The sequence below is a fragment of the Ranitomeya imitator genome, chromosome 1 (genome assembly GCF_032444005.1).
Source record: "Ranitomeya imitator isolate aRanImi1 chromosome 1, aRanImi1.pri, whole genome shotgun sequence".
Taxonomy (NCBI): Eukaryota; Metazoa; Chordata; class Amphibia; order Anura; family Dendrobatidae; genus Ranitomeya; species Ranitomeya imitator.
The window spans coordinates 116,890,908-116,910,589 of NC_091282.1; the positions used below are offsets into that span (position 1 = coordinate 116,890,908).

Here is a 19,682-nt window from a genome sequence, read left to right on the forward strand (position 1 = left end):
ATCTTTTGGCCAAATCAAAAGCTGTTTTTACATGTGTGATCTGGTGATGGGAACTGTTAGGGTATGTGCACATGCTGCGGATTTTGCTGCGGATCCGCAGCTGCGAGTCCGCAGCAGTTTCCCATGTGCTTACAGTATAATGTAAACCTATGGGAAACGAAATCCGCAGTGCAAATGCTGCGGAAAAAAACGCGCGGAAACGCAGCGGTTTACATTCCACAGCATGTCAGTTCTTTGTGCGGATTCCACTGCGGTTTTACACCTGCTCCAATAGAAAACTGCAGGTAACTGCGATAAATCCGCAGGAAAAACCACAGCGGTTTTGCACTGTGGATTTATCAAATCCGCTGCGGAAAAATCCACAGCCCAAACAGATACGTGTGCACATACCCTTAATGTGTGATAGGTGAGTAGTGGAGTTTTTCCAAGAGAGAGCGGTGGGGCTGTGGACAGTTTGAGGGGTGGAGGCAGAGCTGGGGTGGAGCCTGGGCGGAGTCTCAAGGGGGCCCCAAAAATTTTGCCGTTATTGGGCCCCGAAATTCCTAGTGGCAGCCCTGTCTGCCACCCCAGTGTCCAGCCTTCTGCCACCCCAGTGTCCAGCCTTCTGCCGCCCCAGTGTCCTGCCTTCTGCCGCCCTAGTGTCCAGCCTTCTGCCGCCCCAGGCCCCCCGGATGGCCGCTCTCAACAAAAAAAAAAAACTTCTTACCTGGCCGCGTGAAGCTCCCTCCACGCTGCTGAAGCGCGCACTCGGCGGCGACTGACAATGATGCGGATTTACTGCGGAATTACCGTGGGTTTTGTGCAGATTCCACGTGCAGTTTTACACCTGCAGATTCCTATTGAGGAGCAGGTGTAAGGGTATGTGCACACGATGCGGATTTTGCTGCGGATCCGCAGCAGTTTCCCATGCGTTTACAGTTCAATGTAAACCTATGGGAAACCAAAAACGCTTCTGCACATGCTGCGGAAAAAACCGCGCGGAAATGCAGCGGTTTACATTCCGCAGCATGTCACTTCTTTCTGCGTTTTCCGCAGCGGTTTTACAACTGCCCTTATGGAAAGCCACAGTTGTAAAACCGCAGAAAAACCGCTGTAAATCCGCGATAAATCCGCAGCGGGTTTTCCACTGCGGATGTATCAAATCCGTTGCAGAAAAATCCGCAGTGGACCTAAATACGTGTTCACATAGCCTAAGCCTCTGCGGAATCCGCACAAAATTGACATGCTGCGGAATAAACAACGCAGTGTTTTCACATGTTTTTTTCCGCACCATGTGCACGGGGGATTTTGTTTTCCATAGGTTTACATGGTACTGTAAACTCATGGAAAACTGCTGCGAATCTGCAGCAAAATCCGCAGCGTGTGCACATCCCCACACTGTCCGAGTGCTATGCGATGTTTCCTCACATAGCACTCTCCCTAGTCTATAGCAGTGTGAGCCCGGCCTTATGTAGTGCTGCGCACTTATCACGCACAGGCTGCAGTGATCATGTGCGTACAGCAGGTGGCAGCAGAGGTCGGGAGTCGTGGAGAGGTCTGACTTCCGGTGACGCTTGTGGATGACCTGGAGGAAGGTCGGTGGTGAGTGTACCTGCTGTGCACGGGAGGTGACAGAGCGGCGACATGTGCGCCTGCGGCCTTTGTTGTCATAGTAACCTGCGCGGTGGCTGGATGTGCTGGGATTTGTAGTTCCTTTGATCTATGTCTCGGTGCCTATGCCTGCTCTTATATAACCCTGCCGAGTTGAGGTAACGCATTGCTGGGGGCTCCACATTTATCAGGATGAAGCCTAGGGGATAGTTATGTCTGCTGCTTGTCTCCAGCTCATGTGGAACTACAACTCCCAGGATGTGCAGCTGGTCACTACAGTCTGGGGCCACACTGAAACAACTGCTGCTGGTTGTGACATTATGCATTTCCATATACTGACATTTCTGCTGGGTACAGTAGTGCATCCTGTCGCTGTGAGGCCTCTATGTCCTGCAGTGTGATGGGGGTGCTGACATGGGGTCTTATACACTCCCCTCCCCCCCGGGATACTTGCTGCTGGCGTAGGTGTTTTGGGGGGGCAGACATGGGGTCTTACACAGTACACCCCTGGAGACCTGCTGCTGGCACCGGCCACCATGTCGTTATTGGGGTGAACGGTTAAGGTTTCGTTCACACTAAGTGTTGGGCAGGTGAGGAAAAGTTTCAGGGATGTTCACGCAGATTTTTTAGGTTTTTTTTTTTTGTTTTGACCAGACAGATCCTTTTCACAATCCTCCTCAAACTCTTGGAAAACTTTCCATAATAAATTCATTAAATCCACTTCGCTGTCCATATTAGGAGGTTTTTGAGGTTTTTTTTCTCCATAAAGAGTCTTTGAGAATTACCTGTTATGGAAAAAGAAAGCGGATCCTGAAGGAAACCTCTCCAACCTCGGCACTTTCTAATTAAAACTGCAAAGAACGCCAGGAAACAAATCTTCCCAAACTCCAGAATTGCTTTAGGAAAACGTCCCCAAACCAGAAGCGATCCCTGAAGCGGTTTCTTCTTGAAAAACTTGATTTTCTTTTCCTGAAACTATTTTTGAAGCGGTTTTATTCCTGATGCGATTTTTGCTGCCTATTTACATGATAAGTGAAGTCTGGTACAGATTACTGGAGGATTTGCATCAAAGGGACGTGGACTTCTCCTTTTATATCCACCAGGTGCTTTTCTAAACCGCTGCAGGCAAAAAAAAAACCTCATTTAGGCTATGTGCACACGTTGCGGATTAGGCTTAGGAATTTCTGGTGCGAATTCTACCTCTCCTGGCAGAAAACGCACCTGCGGATTTGTTGCTGCAGTTTTCTTTCGGTTTTCTATAATGGAATGGGTACAAAAACGCTGCAGATTCACAAAAAAGAAGTGACATGCTACTTCTTTTAGGGTATGTGCACACGTTATGGATTCTCTTCGGATCCGCAGCGTTTTTTGAGGTGCAGAAACGCTGCAGATCCGCAATTGATTTACAGTACAATGTAAATCAATGAGAAAAAAAAATGCTGTGCACACTTTGCGGAAAATCCGTTGCGGAAACGCTGCGGTTTAAAAGAAGGAGCATGTCACTACTTTTTTGTGAATCTGCAGCGGTTTTGTACCCATTCCATTATAGAAAACCGCAAGGGTAAAAACCGCAGCAAATCCGCAAGAAAACCGCAGCAAAAACGCACAAAAAACGCTGCGGAACCGCACAAAAAACACGACAAATCCGCAGGTGCGTTTTCTGCCAGGAGAGGCAGAATCCGCACCAGAAATTCCTAAGCCTAATCCGCAACGTGTGCACATAGCCTGAAACCGCAGTATTTCCGCAGCGGATTTTCCGCAACGTGTGCACATACCCATAAACAGCAAAGTGGATATTACATTGAATTTAAGTGGCTATGTGCACACAACATTTTTAGAGAAAAAAACTTAGCTGTTCTGATCTAGTTTCCTCTATGACACAAAAAACTCCACAAAAGGACTGTGTGCAGATGGCCAATGATTTTGAGGTGTTGTTTTTAAAGCAGGTTCACTCCAAAACTGTGATCCGAGCCTTAGGGCGTGATAATGTCTGGAAAGTGCTGTGGAATTAATGGTGCTATATAAATGAGTCATATAAAATATGTCCACACTCTGTGCTTCTCCACCATGTTTGTGCTGACAAAATGCCCAAAAGAGTGGATGTATTCATGTCTTTGTAAAAACAACTTGCCGTTCATATGTTTGAGCCCTGAAAAGAAATGAGCTGTCCATTCTTCAGACGTTTTTAGCTAAGACGCTCGAAATGTTACAATGCAATTGAATGAGAAGGCTTAAAATACGCCAGGCTGTCCTTTTGAGCGTTTTGTCAACATTTTTTGCTTCAAAACACACTCAAGTTTTCTTTCAGAGATAAACGGTACGTCCCCTTATAAAAGAAACAAATTCTTTATTTCTGATCCATTAAAACGTGTGCTGCTAGTCCATTAGTCATTCTCTGATGGGTTGACGTTTCCTAATTGTGCCCTTAGTCTTGAATATATAAAGGTGGGGAGGTAAAAAAACAAAAAAAACAATGTCCAATGCCCAGCGGCCCCGTCTCCCCGGCGGAGGCTTTGCCCAGCGGCCCCATCTCCCCGGCGGAGGCTTTGCCCAGCGGCCCTGTCTTCCTAGCAGAGGCTTTGCCCAGCGGCCCCATCTCCCCGGCGGAGGCTTTGCCCAGCGGCCCTGTCTTCCCAGCGGAGGCTTTGCCCAGCGGCCCTGTCTTCCCAGCGGAGGCTTTGCCCAGCGGCCCTGTCTTCCCAGCGGAGGCTTTGCCCAGCGGCCCTGTCTTCGCAGCGGAGGCTTTGCCCAGCGGCCCTGTCTTCCCAGAGGAGGCTTTGCTCGGCATCCCTGTCTTCCCGGCTGAGGCTTTGCCCAGCAGCCCTGTCTTCCCGGCGGAGGCTTTGCCCAGCAGCCCTGTCTTCCCGGCGGAGGCTTTGCCCAGCAGCCCTGTCTTCCCGGCGGAGGCTTTGCCCAGCAGCCCTGTCTTCCCGGCGGAGGCTTTGCCCAGCAGCCCTGTCTTCCCGGCGGAGGCTTTGCCCAGCAGCCCTGTCTTCCCGGCGGAGGCTTTGCCCAGCAGCCCTGTCTTCCCGGCGGAGGCTTTGCCCAGCAGCCCTGTCTTCCCGGCGGAGGCTTTGCCCAGCAGCCCTGTCTTCCCGGCGGAGGCTTTGCCCAGCGGCCCTGTCTCCTCGGCGGAGGCTTTGCCTAGCGGCCCTGTCACCCCAGCCTTTCCTGCCGCATCTGTTGGGATCTGTTTGCTAAACATGATGTAAATATTACATAATAGGGCCGTACCGATCAGGGCACCTTGACGACGGTGGGATGGATTTTCTGCTATTTTTGATCAAAAACAGTATTACTAAGAACCCTGAGTTATTTAGATGCACTTGCTTTTTACTTATTTAGTTACAGCAGAGTTTTTTGATTATTTTGTTTCTTGTATTTTTTATGCTTTTTGGCAAAAGTGAACATGCGTTTATGTGCTGCATGTCTACCATTTTAATCAAAGCTCAATTTTTGTGTTTTTTTATTATGTAAATCCTGAGAGACAGGATGTGACGTGAGACCCTGAGAGGAGGCATGAGAAGGTGGAGCAGTCCCCTGTACTGCTTCTACTGGTTATATCCTCCTATAGTAACATTGCCTCTGCCCATTCCCTTCTCATCTGTGGTTGTGGGGAATGACCGGCATTTTGCAATAACAACTTGCAATTCTATGTATAGAACATTATAGTATTTTTTTTTTTAAAGACTGTGATCTATTGACTTCTAGAGAAAACTGCCCCAAGATCATTCTTTTACTTATCCCACCTTTTAGGATGTGTAATGTCATTGTAGTACCACAAAAAAAGTTGCACTCTGTAGTGCTAAAGCATGTAAATATGAAATGTGAATAGCAATACTGCTTCTGGATACTAGGAAAAAATGACACGCTTAGCACATAATTTGGCCAGTTCATGCATGCCCAGCAAGCAACGACAAGGTGGTCTCAAAACTGCTCGGTCCTAACGTGTCTAGTGTCTAAATTCATGTTTTTCATATTGACATGCTTTAGCACTGTACAGAGTGCAGCTTTTCTCTTACCCCATGACGGCACTAACGAGAGAGAGGGATCCGCCCTCAGGGACAGGAAACCCACAGGTTAAAAAGGCGGGACCTCTCCTCCACCTCAGTTCGGTTTCCTGTCCCTGACGGGGAACCCACAGCTCACCGTTCGTCGCGGGATTCCAGGGACCATCGGACCGAATTCAGGCAGCGGGGGGCCCTGCCGCGGTTCCGGGTGGATATTCTCCCTGAGGACACATTCCGGGGTCGGCGGGCCCTGTCGGTATGTGTGGAGAAGAAGCAGTGAAGAGGAACAAGTCTGCTTCTTCTCCTTTCCTACAAACCAGCCGGTAATAGGTAGCGGCGGTTACCTGGGAAACCGCCGGTCTAACGGAGCTCAGAGAAGGAGGTGACGCCGGTCACCAACAGGAGGCGCTGGTATGGGCAGCGGCGGCTGCGGGGATCCCTCCGTCCCTTCTGTGAAGCCGGCGGCTAATGGAGCGCGCGCGAGGCTGGCGCGTCTTACTGCGCAGGCGCGGGGGTCACTTCCGGGGCGGCGCAGGGGACCTCTGGGTAATCCGGAAGTCGCCTTGCGCCGCACTATTGGTATATAGCAGGAAGAGAAGGGGCATACCGCTGCTCAGAAAACCACCATGAGTGGAATAGAGCAGTCGGTGGAAGAAATTTCACAGGCCCCTGTGACTAAGAACCCGAAGGAGCGCCATTCGTCACGGAAACCTACGCAGCGCAGCAGCTCAGGATCCCAGCGCAGCAGAGGCTCTGGTGGATCCAGGAGGGAGACGGTGGTTCAAGTGGAGGAGGCATCCTCAAAGCCACAACCGGTATCTTCCTCACATTAGGAGGGTAAGTGACCTCCGTGAAAGTGTATATCCTAATAGGGGTTTATTGTTTCCTAGGGAAAGAAATGCCAAGGGAAAAGTAAACATAAAGTGTGCCCGCTTTGTTCAGCAGATTTGCCAGATTCATGGGTTAAAAAACTCTGTGCGTCATGTATTAGGAACACCATTAATGAGGAGACGCCGAGTTTCACATCTGAATTAAAAGACTTAATTAAAACCCAAGTGGCAGACGCACTAAAAAGTGTAAAAAACCGTAAAAGAAAACGTACAGAAAAAACTCCAGATTACAGCTCCAGCGAGGGAGATCGCTCGAGTGAGGATTCAGATAGCTCTACAGCTTCAGCATCCTCCTCCGCATCGTCAGAAAGCGGTCGCAACTGTTTCCCAATAGATGAAACGGATGCGCTGGTAAAAATGGTTAGGGCGACAATGGGTCTGGCAGACACTCGTTCCAAAAAATCTGTACAAGATCTTATGTTTAGTGGCCTGGAACAAAAGAAGTACAGAGTGTTCCCATTAAACGAAAAAATTCAAGCCCTTATAAAAAAGGAGTGGAAAAGACCAGACAAAAAAGTACTGTTGACACCCAAAAGGAAATACCCATTTGACGACCCAGCCTGCGCATCATGGGGAAAGGCGCCAAAATTAGACGTCGCCATTGCGAAAGCCTCCAAAAAATTCGCTCTGCCTTTTGAGGACATGGGGACCCTCAAGGATCCTATGGATAAAAAGGCCGATGTCTTTCTAAAGGGGTCCTGGGAGGCCGCCAGCGGGGGGCTAAAACCCGGTATAGCTGCCACTTGTACAGCGAGAGCTCTGATGGTCTGGCTAGATCATTTAGAAACTCAATTTAAAAAATAAAACCCCGAGAGAGTCTATACTGGACTCAGTGTCAGCAATGAGAGGTGCCGCTGCGTATCTAGCAGATGCCTCAATAGACTCAGTTAGGCTGACGGCAAGATCAGCTTCTTTCTCAAATGCGGCTAGGAGAGCATTATGGCTGAAGTGCTGGCCGGGGGATCTGCAAACTAAAGCCAAGTTGTGTTCCATACCGTATGAAGGTGGATATTTGTTCGGTCCCACCCTAGACGATGTCCTCGAAAAAGCGGTGGATAAAAAGAAAGCCTTTCCAGGATTCCCAAATCAGTCTTACAGGCGGCCCTTTCGAGGGAGGAGGTTCACACAAAGACGCCCCCCAAAAAACCAAAAGGAGGGGTGGGAAGACCGAAAATTCAAAAAAGGAGGGTTTATGTTTAACAAACCGGATAATAAAAAAACGCCACAATGAGGGTGCGCCCCAGGTAGGAGGGAGACTGACTCACTTTCTTCAAACCTGGGAAAAAATTTCTGGAAGTGCCTGGACTCTAAACATCATAAAGACGGGCCTAAAACCAGCTTTTCACACAATGCCACACAGTCAGTTAGTGGTTACACCACAAAGAAAATCGGAGATCGAGCAACTGAGTATCCAGAGGGAAGTTCTCAGTCTTCTGGAAAAGAAAGTCTTACAGGAAGTTCCACGACAGGAAGAGACGAGGGGATTTTATTCTCCACTTTTTCTGCGAACGAAGCCGGACGGAACTTTCAGGGTGATAATAAATTTGAAACAACTAAACAAATACCTGGTGATAGAGAAATTCAAAATGGAAACAATAAAATCATGTGTCAGATCCCTTATCCCGTCTTGTTTCATGACTGTAATAGACTTAAAAGACGCGTATTATCATGTGCCAATACATCCGGAGTTCCGAAAGTACCTCAGAGTGGCAGTGATGATACAAGGGAGATTAAAACATTACCAATACAGAGCTCTTCCGTTTGGTCTAGCCATTGCCCCAAGGGTATTTACAAAATTAATGGCGGAAGTAATGGCCCATATAAGGGAACAAAACATATTGATTGTGCCTTATCTGGACGACCTACTAGTGATGGGCAGTTCCTCTCTTCATTGCAGCCAGCAACTAGACAGAGTGATGGTAGCCCTATCGAATCTAGGATGGTTTCTGAACCTGGAAAAGTCCAGGCTTATCCCGTCTCAAGTGCAGCTGTACTTAGGGATAGTAATAGATTCAACGAAGCAAGAGTGTCGTCTACCAGAAGAGAAAGTATCCAATATGATACATCTAGTGAATCAGTTGAGTGTTTCTCCTCTGATCACTCTAAGGAAAGCCATGTCCATACTGGGGTCAATGACATTTTGTATCCCAGCGGTCCAGTGGGCTCAGAGCCACTCGAGAGATCTCCAGTGGGAAATACTAGAAGCAGTATCCCACGCAGGAGGAAATTTAGAGACGCAATTAAAAATATCCTCTCGAACAAAAACTTCCTTAAGCTGGTGGACAAATCCGTCCAATCTCAGGAGGGGGGTTCCGTGGGTGTGGCCGGTCTCGATAATCCTGACCACAGACGCAAGTCCTTGGGGGTGGGGGGCCCACCTAAACAGGCAAATTGCCCAAGGTCCTTGGTCAGGGGAAGAAAAAGACCTTACTTCGAACATGAAAGAGCTTTTAGCAGTTCAGTACGCCATCAATCATTTTTTAACATCCCTCCGTTCCCACCACGTGAGAGTACTGACGGACAACAAGGTGGTAGTAGCATATTTAAATCATCAGGGAGGGACGAGGTCTCAATCCCTAATGAAAGTGACAAATTTCATCATGTCGCAAGCAGAAGCCAACTTGTCCTCCCTGACAGCCCTTCACGTAAAAGGGTCAGAAAATCAAACTGCAGATTTTCTAAGCAGAACCCAATTAAAACAGGGGGAATGGGAGTTAAATACAAAATTATTCAAACGCATAGTGGATCTTTGGGGGGCCCCGGATATAGATCTATTTGCAAACAATCAAAATCGAAAAACGGAGGCCTTCTGCTCGATAGATCCTCGGGGGAGTCCAGTGGCTATAGACGCGTTGTTAATTCCATGGAAATTCCATCTAGCTTATGTGTTTCATCCGATAGCTCTAATTCCCTTAGTCTTGAAGAAAATCAGGGAGGACAGAGCCAAAGTGATACTGATAGCTCCGTTCTGGCCGAAAAGAGTATGGTTCCCATGGCTACGCCTAATGTCCATAGCTGATCCATGGGTACTCCCAGATATCCCAGACCTTCTGCATCAAGGGCCAGTGAATCACCCACAAATAAAAAGTTTGCACATGACGGCCTGGCTTTTGAAAGGAAACTATTAACAAAAAGGGGGTTTTCTTCAAATCTAATTACTACCCTGCTGGCCAGTAGAAAACCTATAACTACCAGAGCCTACGGCAAAGTCTGGAAAAAGTTCCTCTCCACGTCAGGGGTTATCCTATCAAATCAGATGCCAATTCAGGAAATTTTAGAATTTCTTCAAAAAGGTTTAGAGAAAGGCCTAGCAACAAACACTCTGAAGGTTCAGATTGCAGCATTGGGTGCCCTTTACAACCAGGATTTGGCGGGGAATCACTGGGTAAAAAGATTTATTAGAGCATCTACTAGGTCCAGACCAGTTATACATCTCACCGCTCCTCCCTGGGATCTGAACTTAGTCCTTTCAGCACTAACTAAGGCACCGTTCGAACCTTTATCTCAGGCTTCACTGAAAATAATATCTTGGAAAACCTGTTTATTGGTGGCCCTAACCTCAGCTCGCAGGATTAGTGATCTGCAGGCCTTATCAGCTTACCCACCTCTAACCCAAATATTAGATGACAGAGTAATCCTTAAAACTGACCCTTCTTACCTTCCCAAAGTGGCGTCAAAATTCCACAGATCTCAAGAGATAGCGTTACCATCTTTTTGCCCCAATCCAAAAAACAAAAAAGAGGAGGCTCTACACACACTAGACGTAAAGAGATGTCTAACACACTATCTATCAGCCACAAGGGAGTGTAGGAAAGGGAGGGCTCTGTTTGTCTGCTTTCAGGGACCAAATAAGGGTCACAAGGCATCGAAAGCCACGTTGGCAAGGTGGGTAAGAGATGCCATCAAGATGTCATATACCTCTTCCGGAGAACAAGCTCCGGACACAATTAAGGCTCATTCAACCAGGTCGGTGGCAACCTCTTGGGCTGAACGTGGTGGAGCATCAATAGATCAAATATGTAGAGCAGCCACTTGGTCTTCCCCCTCTACATTCTTCAAGCACTATCAGCTTAATCTATCTTCTCCCTCAGACTTAACTTTTGGTAAGAGAGTTCTTGAGGCAGTAGTCCCACCCTAAACTTTCAATCTTTGAAATTCTCTCGTTAGTGCCGTCATGGGGTAAGAGAATATCGTAGTTACTTACCGATAACGGTATTTCTCTGATCCCATGACGGCACCTGTATATTCCCTCCCTTCACGTATGGGTGCCCACACTACTAATAATTTAAGTCACGAGGTGTGCATAAAAAAAAAAAAATAATAATAATAATAGAAAATATGTATATAGTTATATTTTGTTGTGTAAAATAACCAATTAAGTTACAGCAGAAATTCCCTGCAAGGCTCTGTAAACCAAACTGAGGTGGAGGAGAGGTCCCGCCTTTTTAACCTGTGGGTTTCCTGTCCCTGAGGGCGGATCCCTTTCTCTCGTTAGTGCCGTCATGGGATCAGAGAAATACCGTTATCGGTAAGTAACTACGATATTTTTGTTTATTGTATATGGGGGTAGCTGCTCTTAGTTTGCACCTGTTCACATTAGCTTGGAAGTGCCAGTCAGTCTTTTTGTCATTGTAGTACAACAGGCACAAAGCTTATTCTTACTATAATTGAACTAATACAATTTTATAATCTACTTTGCTTCTCAGATCTCTGCTTGCATTCATGAAATAAGAAATGTCTGCAGCTCATGGAGACTTTCAATAACTACCACCATTCTCTCCATCACACTACCAAGACAGATTTTCATCCCCTAGGGCAGCGTTTCCCAAACTGCAGTCTTCATGGTCCCCAACAGGTCATGTTCTCAGGATTTTCTTAGTAGTATCATCAAGGCATCAGGAATTCTCCCACCAAACTCTAATACTATGGGAATCCTGGAAACACAACCTGTGAGGACTGGAAGTTTGGGAAACGCTGGTCTAGGGAAACAACCTTTCCACTCATTGACCGATAGCAGAGATCTCAGAAGCGAGAAACGGCTATAGAAAGTGTTAGAAAATTGTGTAACATTTTACTGTGTATTGAATAAACTTTGTTTGCTGAAACTGGACTTCTAACATTAGTCTAGCGCTAATCTCCACTTGTGTGACGGCCAGTGTCCATTCTGCATTCTGATTTGCTGCTGGGGTGGTATTAGGTTTGTATTATAAATCATTCTTCACCACTATGAGACCTACAATATTCATGTAACAAGTGGCTCTGTGTCTTCTGTCTCTGCAGCTATGACACACAATGATAAGACACAGCAACCTCCAGAAACAAGTCCTGAGTCTATACAAACAGTTCTTGCGAGCTGGAAAGGACAAACCAGGTTTCTTGCCCCGAATCCAGCATGAATTCAGGAATAATGCCAAAATCCCCAGGACCGATGTCATGCACATAGAATATCTCATGCGTCGTGGCCGGAGACAGCTGGATCAACTGAAAGATGTCAACACAAAACGGCTCGGAGCCTTCATCAAAACCTCCACCGATGCCTAAAACGTGCCCCCGACATAAGGGGAAAGACCAGTCTCCTGCTGATGAGCCCTGGAAACACTGGAGATTTATGGTGGGTCTTTTGATTCTGTAGACTATGACGAGACCTTCTGAAGAGGAAGCTTTATGTAAATTCTGACCGGATTCTTAACTTAAGTTGGCAAACCCCAGATCAGGAACAAACCGTACAAAGGCATATTTTATATATAAACATATCTTATCCCCTTAACCCCCAAGGGTGGTTTGCATGTTAATGACCAGGCCAATTTTTACAATTCTGACCACTGTCCCTTTATGAGGTTATAACTCTGGAACGCTTCAAAGGATCCCAGTGATTCTGACATTGTTTTCTCGTGACATATTGTACTTCATGATAGTGGTAAAATTTCTTTGATATTACCTGCGTTTATTTGTGAAAAAACAGAAATTTGGAGAAAATTTTGAAAATTTTGCCATTTTCCAACTTTGAATTTTTATGTAATTAAATCACAGAGATATGTCACACAAAATACTTAATAAGTAACATTTCCCACATGTCTACTTTACATCAGCACAATTTTGGAACCAAAATTTTTTTTGTTAGGGAGTTATAAAGGTTAAAAGTTGACCAGCAATTTCTCATTTTTACAACACCATTTTTTTTTTTTTAGGGACCACATCTCATTTGAAGTCATTTTGAGGGGTCTATATGATAGAAAATACCCAAGTGTGACACCATTCTAAAAACTGCAACCCTCAAGGTGCTCAAAACTACATTCAAGAAGTTTATTAACCCTTCTGGTGCTTCACAGGAAGTTTTGGAATGTTTAAGTAAAAATGAACATTTTACTTTTTTTCACAAAAAATTTACTTCAGCTCCAATTTGTTTTATTTTACCAAGGGTAACAGGAGAAAATGGACCCCAAAAGTTGTTGTACAATTTGTCCTGAGTACGCTGATACCCCATATGTTGGGGTAAACCCCTGTTTGGGCACACGGGAGAGCTCGGAAGGGAAGGAGCACTGTTTTACTTTTTCAGCGCAGAATTGGCTGGCATTGAGATCGGACGCCATGTCCTGTTTGGAGAGCCCCTGATGTGCCTAAACAGTGGAAACCCCCCAATTATAACTGAAACCCTAATCCAAACACACCCCGAACCCTAATTTCAACGGTAACCCTAACCACACCTCTAACCCAGACACATCTTTAATCCCAACCCTATTCCCAACCGTAGATGTAATCCAAACCCTAACTTTAGCCCCAACCCTAACTGTAGCTTTAACCCTAGCTCCAACCCTAGCCCTAACCCTAATGGGAAAATGGAAATAAATATATTTTTTTAATTTTTCCCTAACTAAGGGGATGACGAAGGGGGGTTTGATTTACTTTTATAGCGGGTTTTTTAGTGGATTTTTATGATTGGCAGCCGTCACACACTGAAAGACGCTTTTTATTGCAAAAAATATTTTTTGTGTTACCACATTTTGAGAGCTATAATTTTTCCATATTTTGGTCCACAGAGTCATGTGAGGTCTTGTTTTTTGGGGGACGAGTTGACGTTTTTATTGGTAACATTTTCGGGCACGTGACATTTTTTGATCGCTTTTTATTCCGATTTTTGTGAGGCAGAATGACAAAAAAACAGCTATTCATGAATTTCTTTTGGGGGAGGCGTTTATACCGTTCCGCGTTTGGTAAAATGGATACAGCAGTTTTATTCTTCGGGTCAGTACGATTACAGCGATACCTCATTTATATCATTTTTTATGTTTTGGCGCTTTTATACGATAAAAACTATTTTATAGAAAAAATAATTATTTTTGCATCGCTTTATTCTGAGGACTTTAACTTCTTTATTTTTTTGCTGATGATGCTGTATGGCGGCTCGTTTTTTGCGGGACAAGATGCCGTTTTCAGCGGTACCATGGTTATTTATATCTGTCTTTTTGATCACGTGTTATTCCACTTTTTGTTTGGCGGTATGATAATAAAGCGTTGTTTTTTGCCTCTTTTTTTTTTTTTCTTACGGTGTTTACTGAAGGGGTTAACTAGTGGGACAGTTTTATAGGTTGGGTCGTTACGGACGCGGCGATACTAAATATGTGTACTTTTTTTGTTGTTTTTTTTATTTAGATAAAGAAATGTATTTATGGGAATAATAATTTTTTTTTCTTTATTTAGGAATTATTTATTTATTTATTTTTACACATGTGTAAATTTTGTTTTTGACTTTTTTTTTTTTTTTTTACTTTGTCCCGGGGGGGGACATCACAAATCGCTGATCTGACAGTTTGCACAGCACTCTGTCAGATCAGCGATCTGACTTGCAGCGCTGCAGGCTTACCAAGCGCCTGCTCTGAGCAGGCACTTGGTAAGCATCCTCCCTCCCTGCAGGACCCGGGTGCCGCGGCCATTTTGGATCCGGGCCTTGCTGCAGGGAGCGATCACATCGCGTTGCTGCGGGGGTCTCAGGGAAGCACGCAGGGAGCCCCCTCCCTGCGCGATGCTTCTCTGCACCGCCGACACACCGCGATCATGTTTGATCGCGGTGTGCCCGGGGGTTAATGTGCAGGGAGCGGTCCGTGACCGCTCCTGGCACATAGTGCCGGATGTCAGCTGCGATAGGCTGGACGTACTATTCCGTCCGTGGGAATTAAGGCCCACCCCACATGGACGGAATAGTATGTACAATGAGAGAAAAGGGTTAATGAGCAGAGATGCATTAAGTATTGAACTTGCTGTACTAATGACAAAGCTGGGATCTGCTATTTATATCTGAAAATGCTGCAGAATCCAATATCATTAACAGCATTGTCATGCTGGGTGGCCACAATGCAAGAAAACTGCCTCTGTGTGCTGTGTGGCGGGGCTTTCATACTGGCTGCATGGTTTCCTGGTAAAGCAGCTTGCCTACAGAATGGTGCCGCCGGTAATGGATAGAAGCTTATTGGCTAAAGGGCTTTACACTACAGCGATCAGTTTGAGTAACAAAACGTTATGGTGACGACTTAGAAGTGTCTGAGTGATGCGTGGCTTTAGCCTAAAATACAGCATAAATAGTAATCTACTATATAATTGTCTAAGGGTCACTTCCGTCTGTCTGTCCGGGATATTCATTGGTCGCGGCCTCTGTCTGTGATGGAAATCCAAGTCGCTGATTGGTCATGCCAGTTGCCTGTCATGGCTGCCGCGACCAATCAGCGACGGCCACAGTCCGATTAGTCCCTCCCTACTCCCCTGCAGTCAGTGCCTGCCGCCCGCTCCATACTCCCCGCAGTCAGCGCCTGCTCCATACTCCCCTCCGGTCACCGCTCACACAGGGTTAATGCCAGCGGTAACGGACCGCGTTATGCCGCGGGTAACTCACTCCATTACTGCCGCTATTAACCCTGTGTGACCAAGTTTTTACTATTGATGCTGCCCATGCAGCATCAATAGTAAAAAGATCTAATGTTAAAAATAATAAAAAAACAAAAAACCTGCTATTCTCACCTTCGGTAGTCCGACGATGCGCTCGCGCCTGCCGTCATCTTCCGGTCCCAGAGATGCATTGCGAAATTACCCAGAAGACTTAGCGGTCTCGCGAGACCGCTAAGTGATCTGGGTAGCTTTGCAATGCATCCTGGGAACGTAAGATGGCGGCAACCACGCGCATCGCCAAAGGTTCGCTGGATCCCGCCGGAGGGCGAGTATATAACTATTTTTTATTTTAATAATTTTTTTAAACAGGGATATGGTGCCCACACTGCTAAATACTACGTGGGCTGTGTTAGATACCGCGTGGCTGCTATATACTACCTGGCCACTGTTAGATACTGCGTGGGCTGTGTTATATATTACGTGGCTAGTGTTATATACTACATGGCTGCTATATACTACGTGGCCACTGTTAGATACTATGTGGGCTGTGTTATATATTACTTGGCCAGTGTTACATACTATGTGGGCTGTTATTTACTGCGTGGCCTATATTAACGCATCGGGTATTCTACAATATGTATATAGCAGCCACATGGTATATACCACAGGCCACGTAGTACTCCTATATACTACGTGGCCTGTGCTATATACTATGTGGCTGCTATATACATAAATACATATTCTAGAATACCCAATGCGTTAGAATCGGGCCACCATCTAGTGAAGACATATTAGTAGTAGCAATATTTTTTGCTGACCATATAACCAGTGTTTATTTAAGGTGCTATTTGTTAATGCTGCGACTGGAGGCATGAGAAGGTGGAGCAGTCCCCTGTACTGCTTCCTACGGGTTATATCTCATTTGTGACTATGGGAAATGACCGGCATATTGCAATAATAGTTCAAATTTCCAAACTACGTTCTATAAAACTTAATGGGCTTGTCACTGTGCGCTGCAGAGATTCGCCGTTCTCTGAGTCGGGACTGGAGGGTACATATTAGTTATACATACTCCTGGCCAGAGCCCGACTAGTGGGCGCAACCTTGCTCTATACACTTGTATTAAGTGAGGCCACACACGACTAGAGACGTTGCTGTCCAGTGTGGGTGGTCCACTAGAGGGTACAGCCTCGCTCCATACAAGTGTATGGAGCTATGCCGTGCCCACTGGACAGGCTCTGGCCGGGAGTATGTGTAACACATAAGTGCCTGCCACTTCTGGCTCAGAAATCAGCGAATCTTTACCCCACGAGGCGAGATCTTGCATGGAGCCCCAGACCGAGGAAAAATTTACAGTCATCTTGTGTTTCTTCCATTTTCTAATAATTGTGCTAATGGTTATTGCTTTTTCACCAAGCTGCGTGCCTGCGTGCCCTCCCAGCCTTGTGCAGGTCTACAGTTTTGCAGAGAGCTGTGCACATGTGCATTCACACCACAATGATGGGAGTCATGGACCCCAGATAACATCATACCCCTCTTTCCATATATATCTCCAAGAGCTGTACTGTGTAGGCACGGGCGGCGCCATCTTGGAGGAGGAACTTTTCTCTTCTACAGTAACATGGCACCGCCAGCACATGTGCAGTAGCAGCTATCGGATCACAGCAGCACACACCAATAGCAGCTTCTGCGCAGGCACAGCGAGCGCCATTTTCAAATTGATTTTTTTTTCCTCTAGCTGAACAACCTGAAAAAAAAGTATTATTGGCACACAAAACATGCAATTTTGCTGTAGAGCAGGTGCCACGGCTGGCATCTTCCTGTAGAAGGGTTTTTTTTTTTTTTTAATCGGAACACACATACACCAACCCCACCTTAGGGCACGAGAATCTCATTAACATAAAACTGAAAATAAAGATTAAACAACAACCACAAGACTGATTTCATCAACCAAGGTATCATTTTCATCAGTATAACGGTGCCGACCTGACACTGTCTGTAGGTTACTGTGCACAATCCTGCTGACAGGATCCCTTTAATGATTCAGTCATATGGAAACTGTAACTGGTCTATGTCCTCTATCCTCAGGACGCTGCGGTGAGATGCTGGGCCTGTAACCGTCCGTTATCAGAAGCACATCCTGAGTTTCTGTACTCTGTGCCACGTTTACTATGAATCCAGAGGGATTGTGGAGATACAGCCTCTGCGCCGTGGATGGACACTGCAGAAATGGATGTAGGATGTAACATGGGGACCTCGTGTGAACTAAAAAATGAAGTATAAATCAACTATACCTGTATATATATATTTTGTATCTGTCTACAAAACCTAATATAGAACTATTTTATATTTCCTTTGAATTGGATTTTGTGTGTAATCCCAAGAGAGGAAGCGCAAAGTATTTAAGTCGTATGATGCCACCGAAAAGTATTTGCACAATCTACTGGAAAAAAACGGCGTAAGATAAATTTGTGGTATAAAGATATCTGATAAATCAGAAGCCTGAAGTGTGACTACTTCTTTTAGGAAACTTCCCAGGCTTTGGTGCAGTGAGAAGTATGGAATAATTCATGCCTCCGCTAGGGGGAGATAAGAGCATGTATTTCTCTGCAAACTGATCTCAACCAGCAATTGTAATTTGAAAGAACTTGACATTTTTTCTTTACAAGGGGTGACCAGTTTACCAAATATGTTAGACATGATTGAGTCATTTACTAATAAGATGATTTTGGTTACTTACTTCATTGGGGGACACAGGAGACCATGGGTGTATGCTTCTTTCACGAGGCAAAACAAGTTGGCTCCTCCTCAGCAGGGTAAAACCACCAACTGGCACAAAACTTGTCTGTTAGAAAGCAGTAGGAGAAGCAACAGAAAACATGAATAAGCCCAACATGGGTACAACAAGTGTGGGAACTGTGCCCCCCAATGAAGGCTTCAAGAAAGATTTTATAAGTATGGGCAGCACGGTGGCGCACTGGATAGCACTGCAGCCTTGCAGCGCTGGAGTCCTGGGTTCAAACCCCACCAAGGACGACAACTGCAAAGAGTTTGTATGTTCTCTCTAAGTTTGCGTGGGTTTCCTCCGGGTTCTCCAGTTTCCTCCCACATTCCAAAGACATACTGATAGGGAATTTAGATTGTGAGCCCCAATGGGGACAGCGATGATAATGTGTGCAACCTGTAAAGCGCTGCGGAATATGTTAGCGCTATATAAAAATAAAGATTATTATTTATTTATAAGTATCCAAAATACTCTTTTCCTGTCGCTTCATTGGGGGACACAGGAGACCATGGAACATCCAAAAAAGAAAGAAACAGAAGAACTCCCTGAGCAGGACTAAGCCCTGGTGATTGCTGCTAGCAGAACATTCCTACCTAAGCTCGCATAAGCCGAGAATGATGCAACAAGTTTTTCACACCTGGATTTGGGGATCATCTGCTATTCTTCCTTGCAGATTTAGGTCAGGGCTCTGGCTGGGCCAGTCAAGAATGGTCACAGAGTTGTTCTGAAGCCACCCCTGTGTTATTTTAGCTGTGTGCTTAGGGTCATTGTCTTATTGGAAGGTGAACCTTCGGCCAAGTCTGAGGTCCAGAGCACTCTGGAAGAGGTTTTCATCCAGGATATCTCTGTACTTGGCCGCATTCATGTTTCCTTCAATTGCAACCGGTTGTCCTGTCCCTGCAGCTGAAAAACACCCCCATAGCATGATGCTGCCACCATGTTTCACTGTTGGGATTGTATTGGGCAGGTGATGAGCAGTGCCTGGTTTTCTCTACACATACCACTTAGAATTATCACCAAAAAGTTCTATCGTCATCTCATCAGACCAGCGAATCTTATTTCTCATAGTCTGGGAGTCTTTCATGTGTTTTTTTTTTTAAGCAAACTATGTGGGCTTTCATATGTCTGGCACTGAGGAGAGGCTTCCGTCGGGCCACTCTGCCATAAATGCCCGACTGGTGGTGGACTGCAGTGATAGTTGACTTTGTGGAACGTTCTACCATCTCCCTACTGCATTTGTGGAGCTCAGCCACAGTGATCTTGGGGTTCTTCTTTACCTCTCACACCAAGGCTCTTCTCCCATGATTGCACAGTTTGGCTGGACGGCCAGGTCTAGGAAGACTTCTGGTGGTCGGAAACTTCTTCCACCTTGAGTACTGCAGAAATTCTATTGTAAACTTGGCCGGATCTGTCCCTTGCCACAATTCTGTCTCTGAGTTCCTTGGCCAGTTCCTTTGGCCTCATGGGTCTCGTTTGGTCTGACATGCACCGTGAGCTGTGAGGTCTTATATAGACAGGTGTGTGCCTTTC

General features: G+C 45.9%; 1 protein-coding gene and 1 non-coding gene across 5 annotated transcripts; both read left to right on the top strand.

The window, feature by feature from the left end:
* Positions 1-1,524: 1,524 nt before the first annotated feature.
* Positions 1,525-18,610, top strand: SDHAF1 (succinate dehydrogenase complex assembly factor 1). Of its 4 annotated transcripts, none has more exons than XR_011318225.1 (3): positions 1,525-1,581; positions 11,771-12,101; positions 17,456-18,610. XR_011318225.1 is itself a non-coding variant. In XM_069750023.1 (2 exons), exon 2 carries the CDS (start codon positions 11,783-11,785, stop codon positions 12,029-12,031), a length of 249 nt encoding a protein of 82 aa, XP_069606124.1. In that variant the 5' UTR covers positions 1,525-1,581; positions 11,771-11,782; the 3' UTR covers positions 12,032-12,257. The 4 variants fall into 4 exon arrangements, 1 of the variants encoding a protein (XP_069606124.1); XR_011318227.1 differs by having other exon boundaries at positions 1,529-1,574; XR_011318226.1 differs by lacking the exon at positions 1,525-1,581 and adding an exon at positions 1,588-1,748.
* On the top strand, positions 5,103-5,223 carry LOC138660532 (small nucleolar RNA SNORA47). Its single transcript, XR_011317919.1, has one exon. It is a non-coding gene; the product is annotated as a small nucleolar RNA SNORA47 (small nucleolar RNA).
* Positions 18,611-19,682: the final 1,072 nt, after the last annotated feature.

What these genes read in the sequence shown, in the direction of transcription:
- SDHAF1 (XM_069750023.1), top strand. Translation starts at nt 11,783, where the DNA reads ATGATAAGACACAGCAACCTCCAGAAACAAGTCCTGAGTCTATACAAA.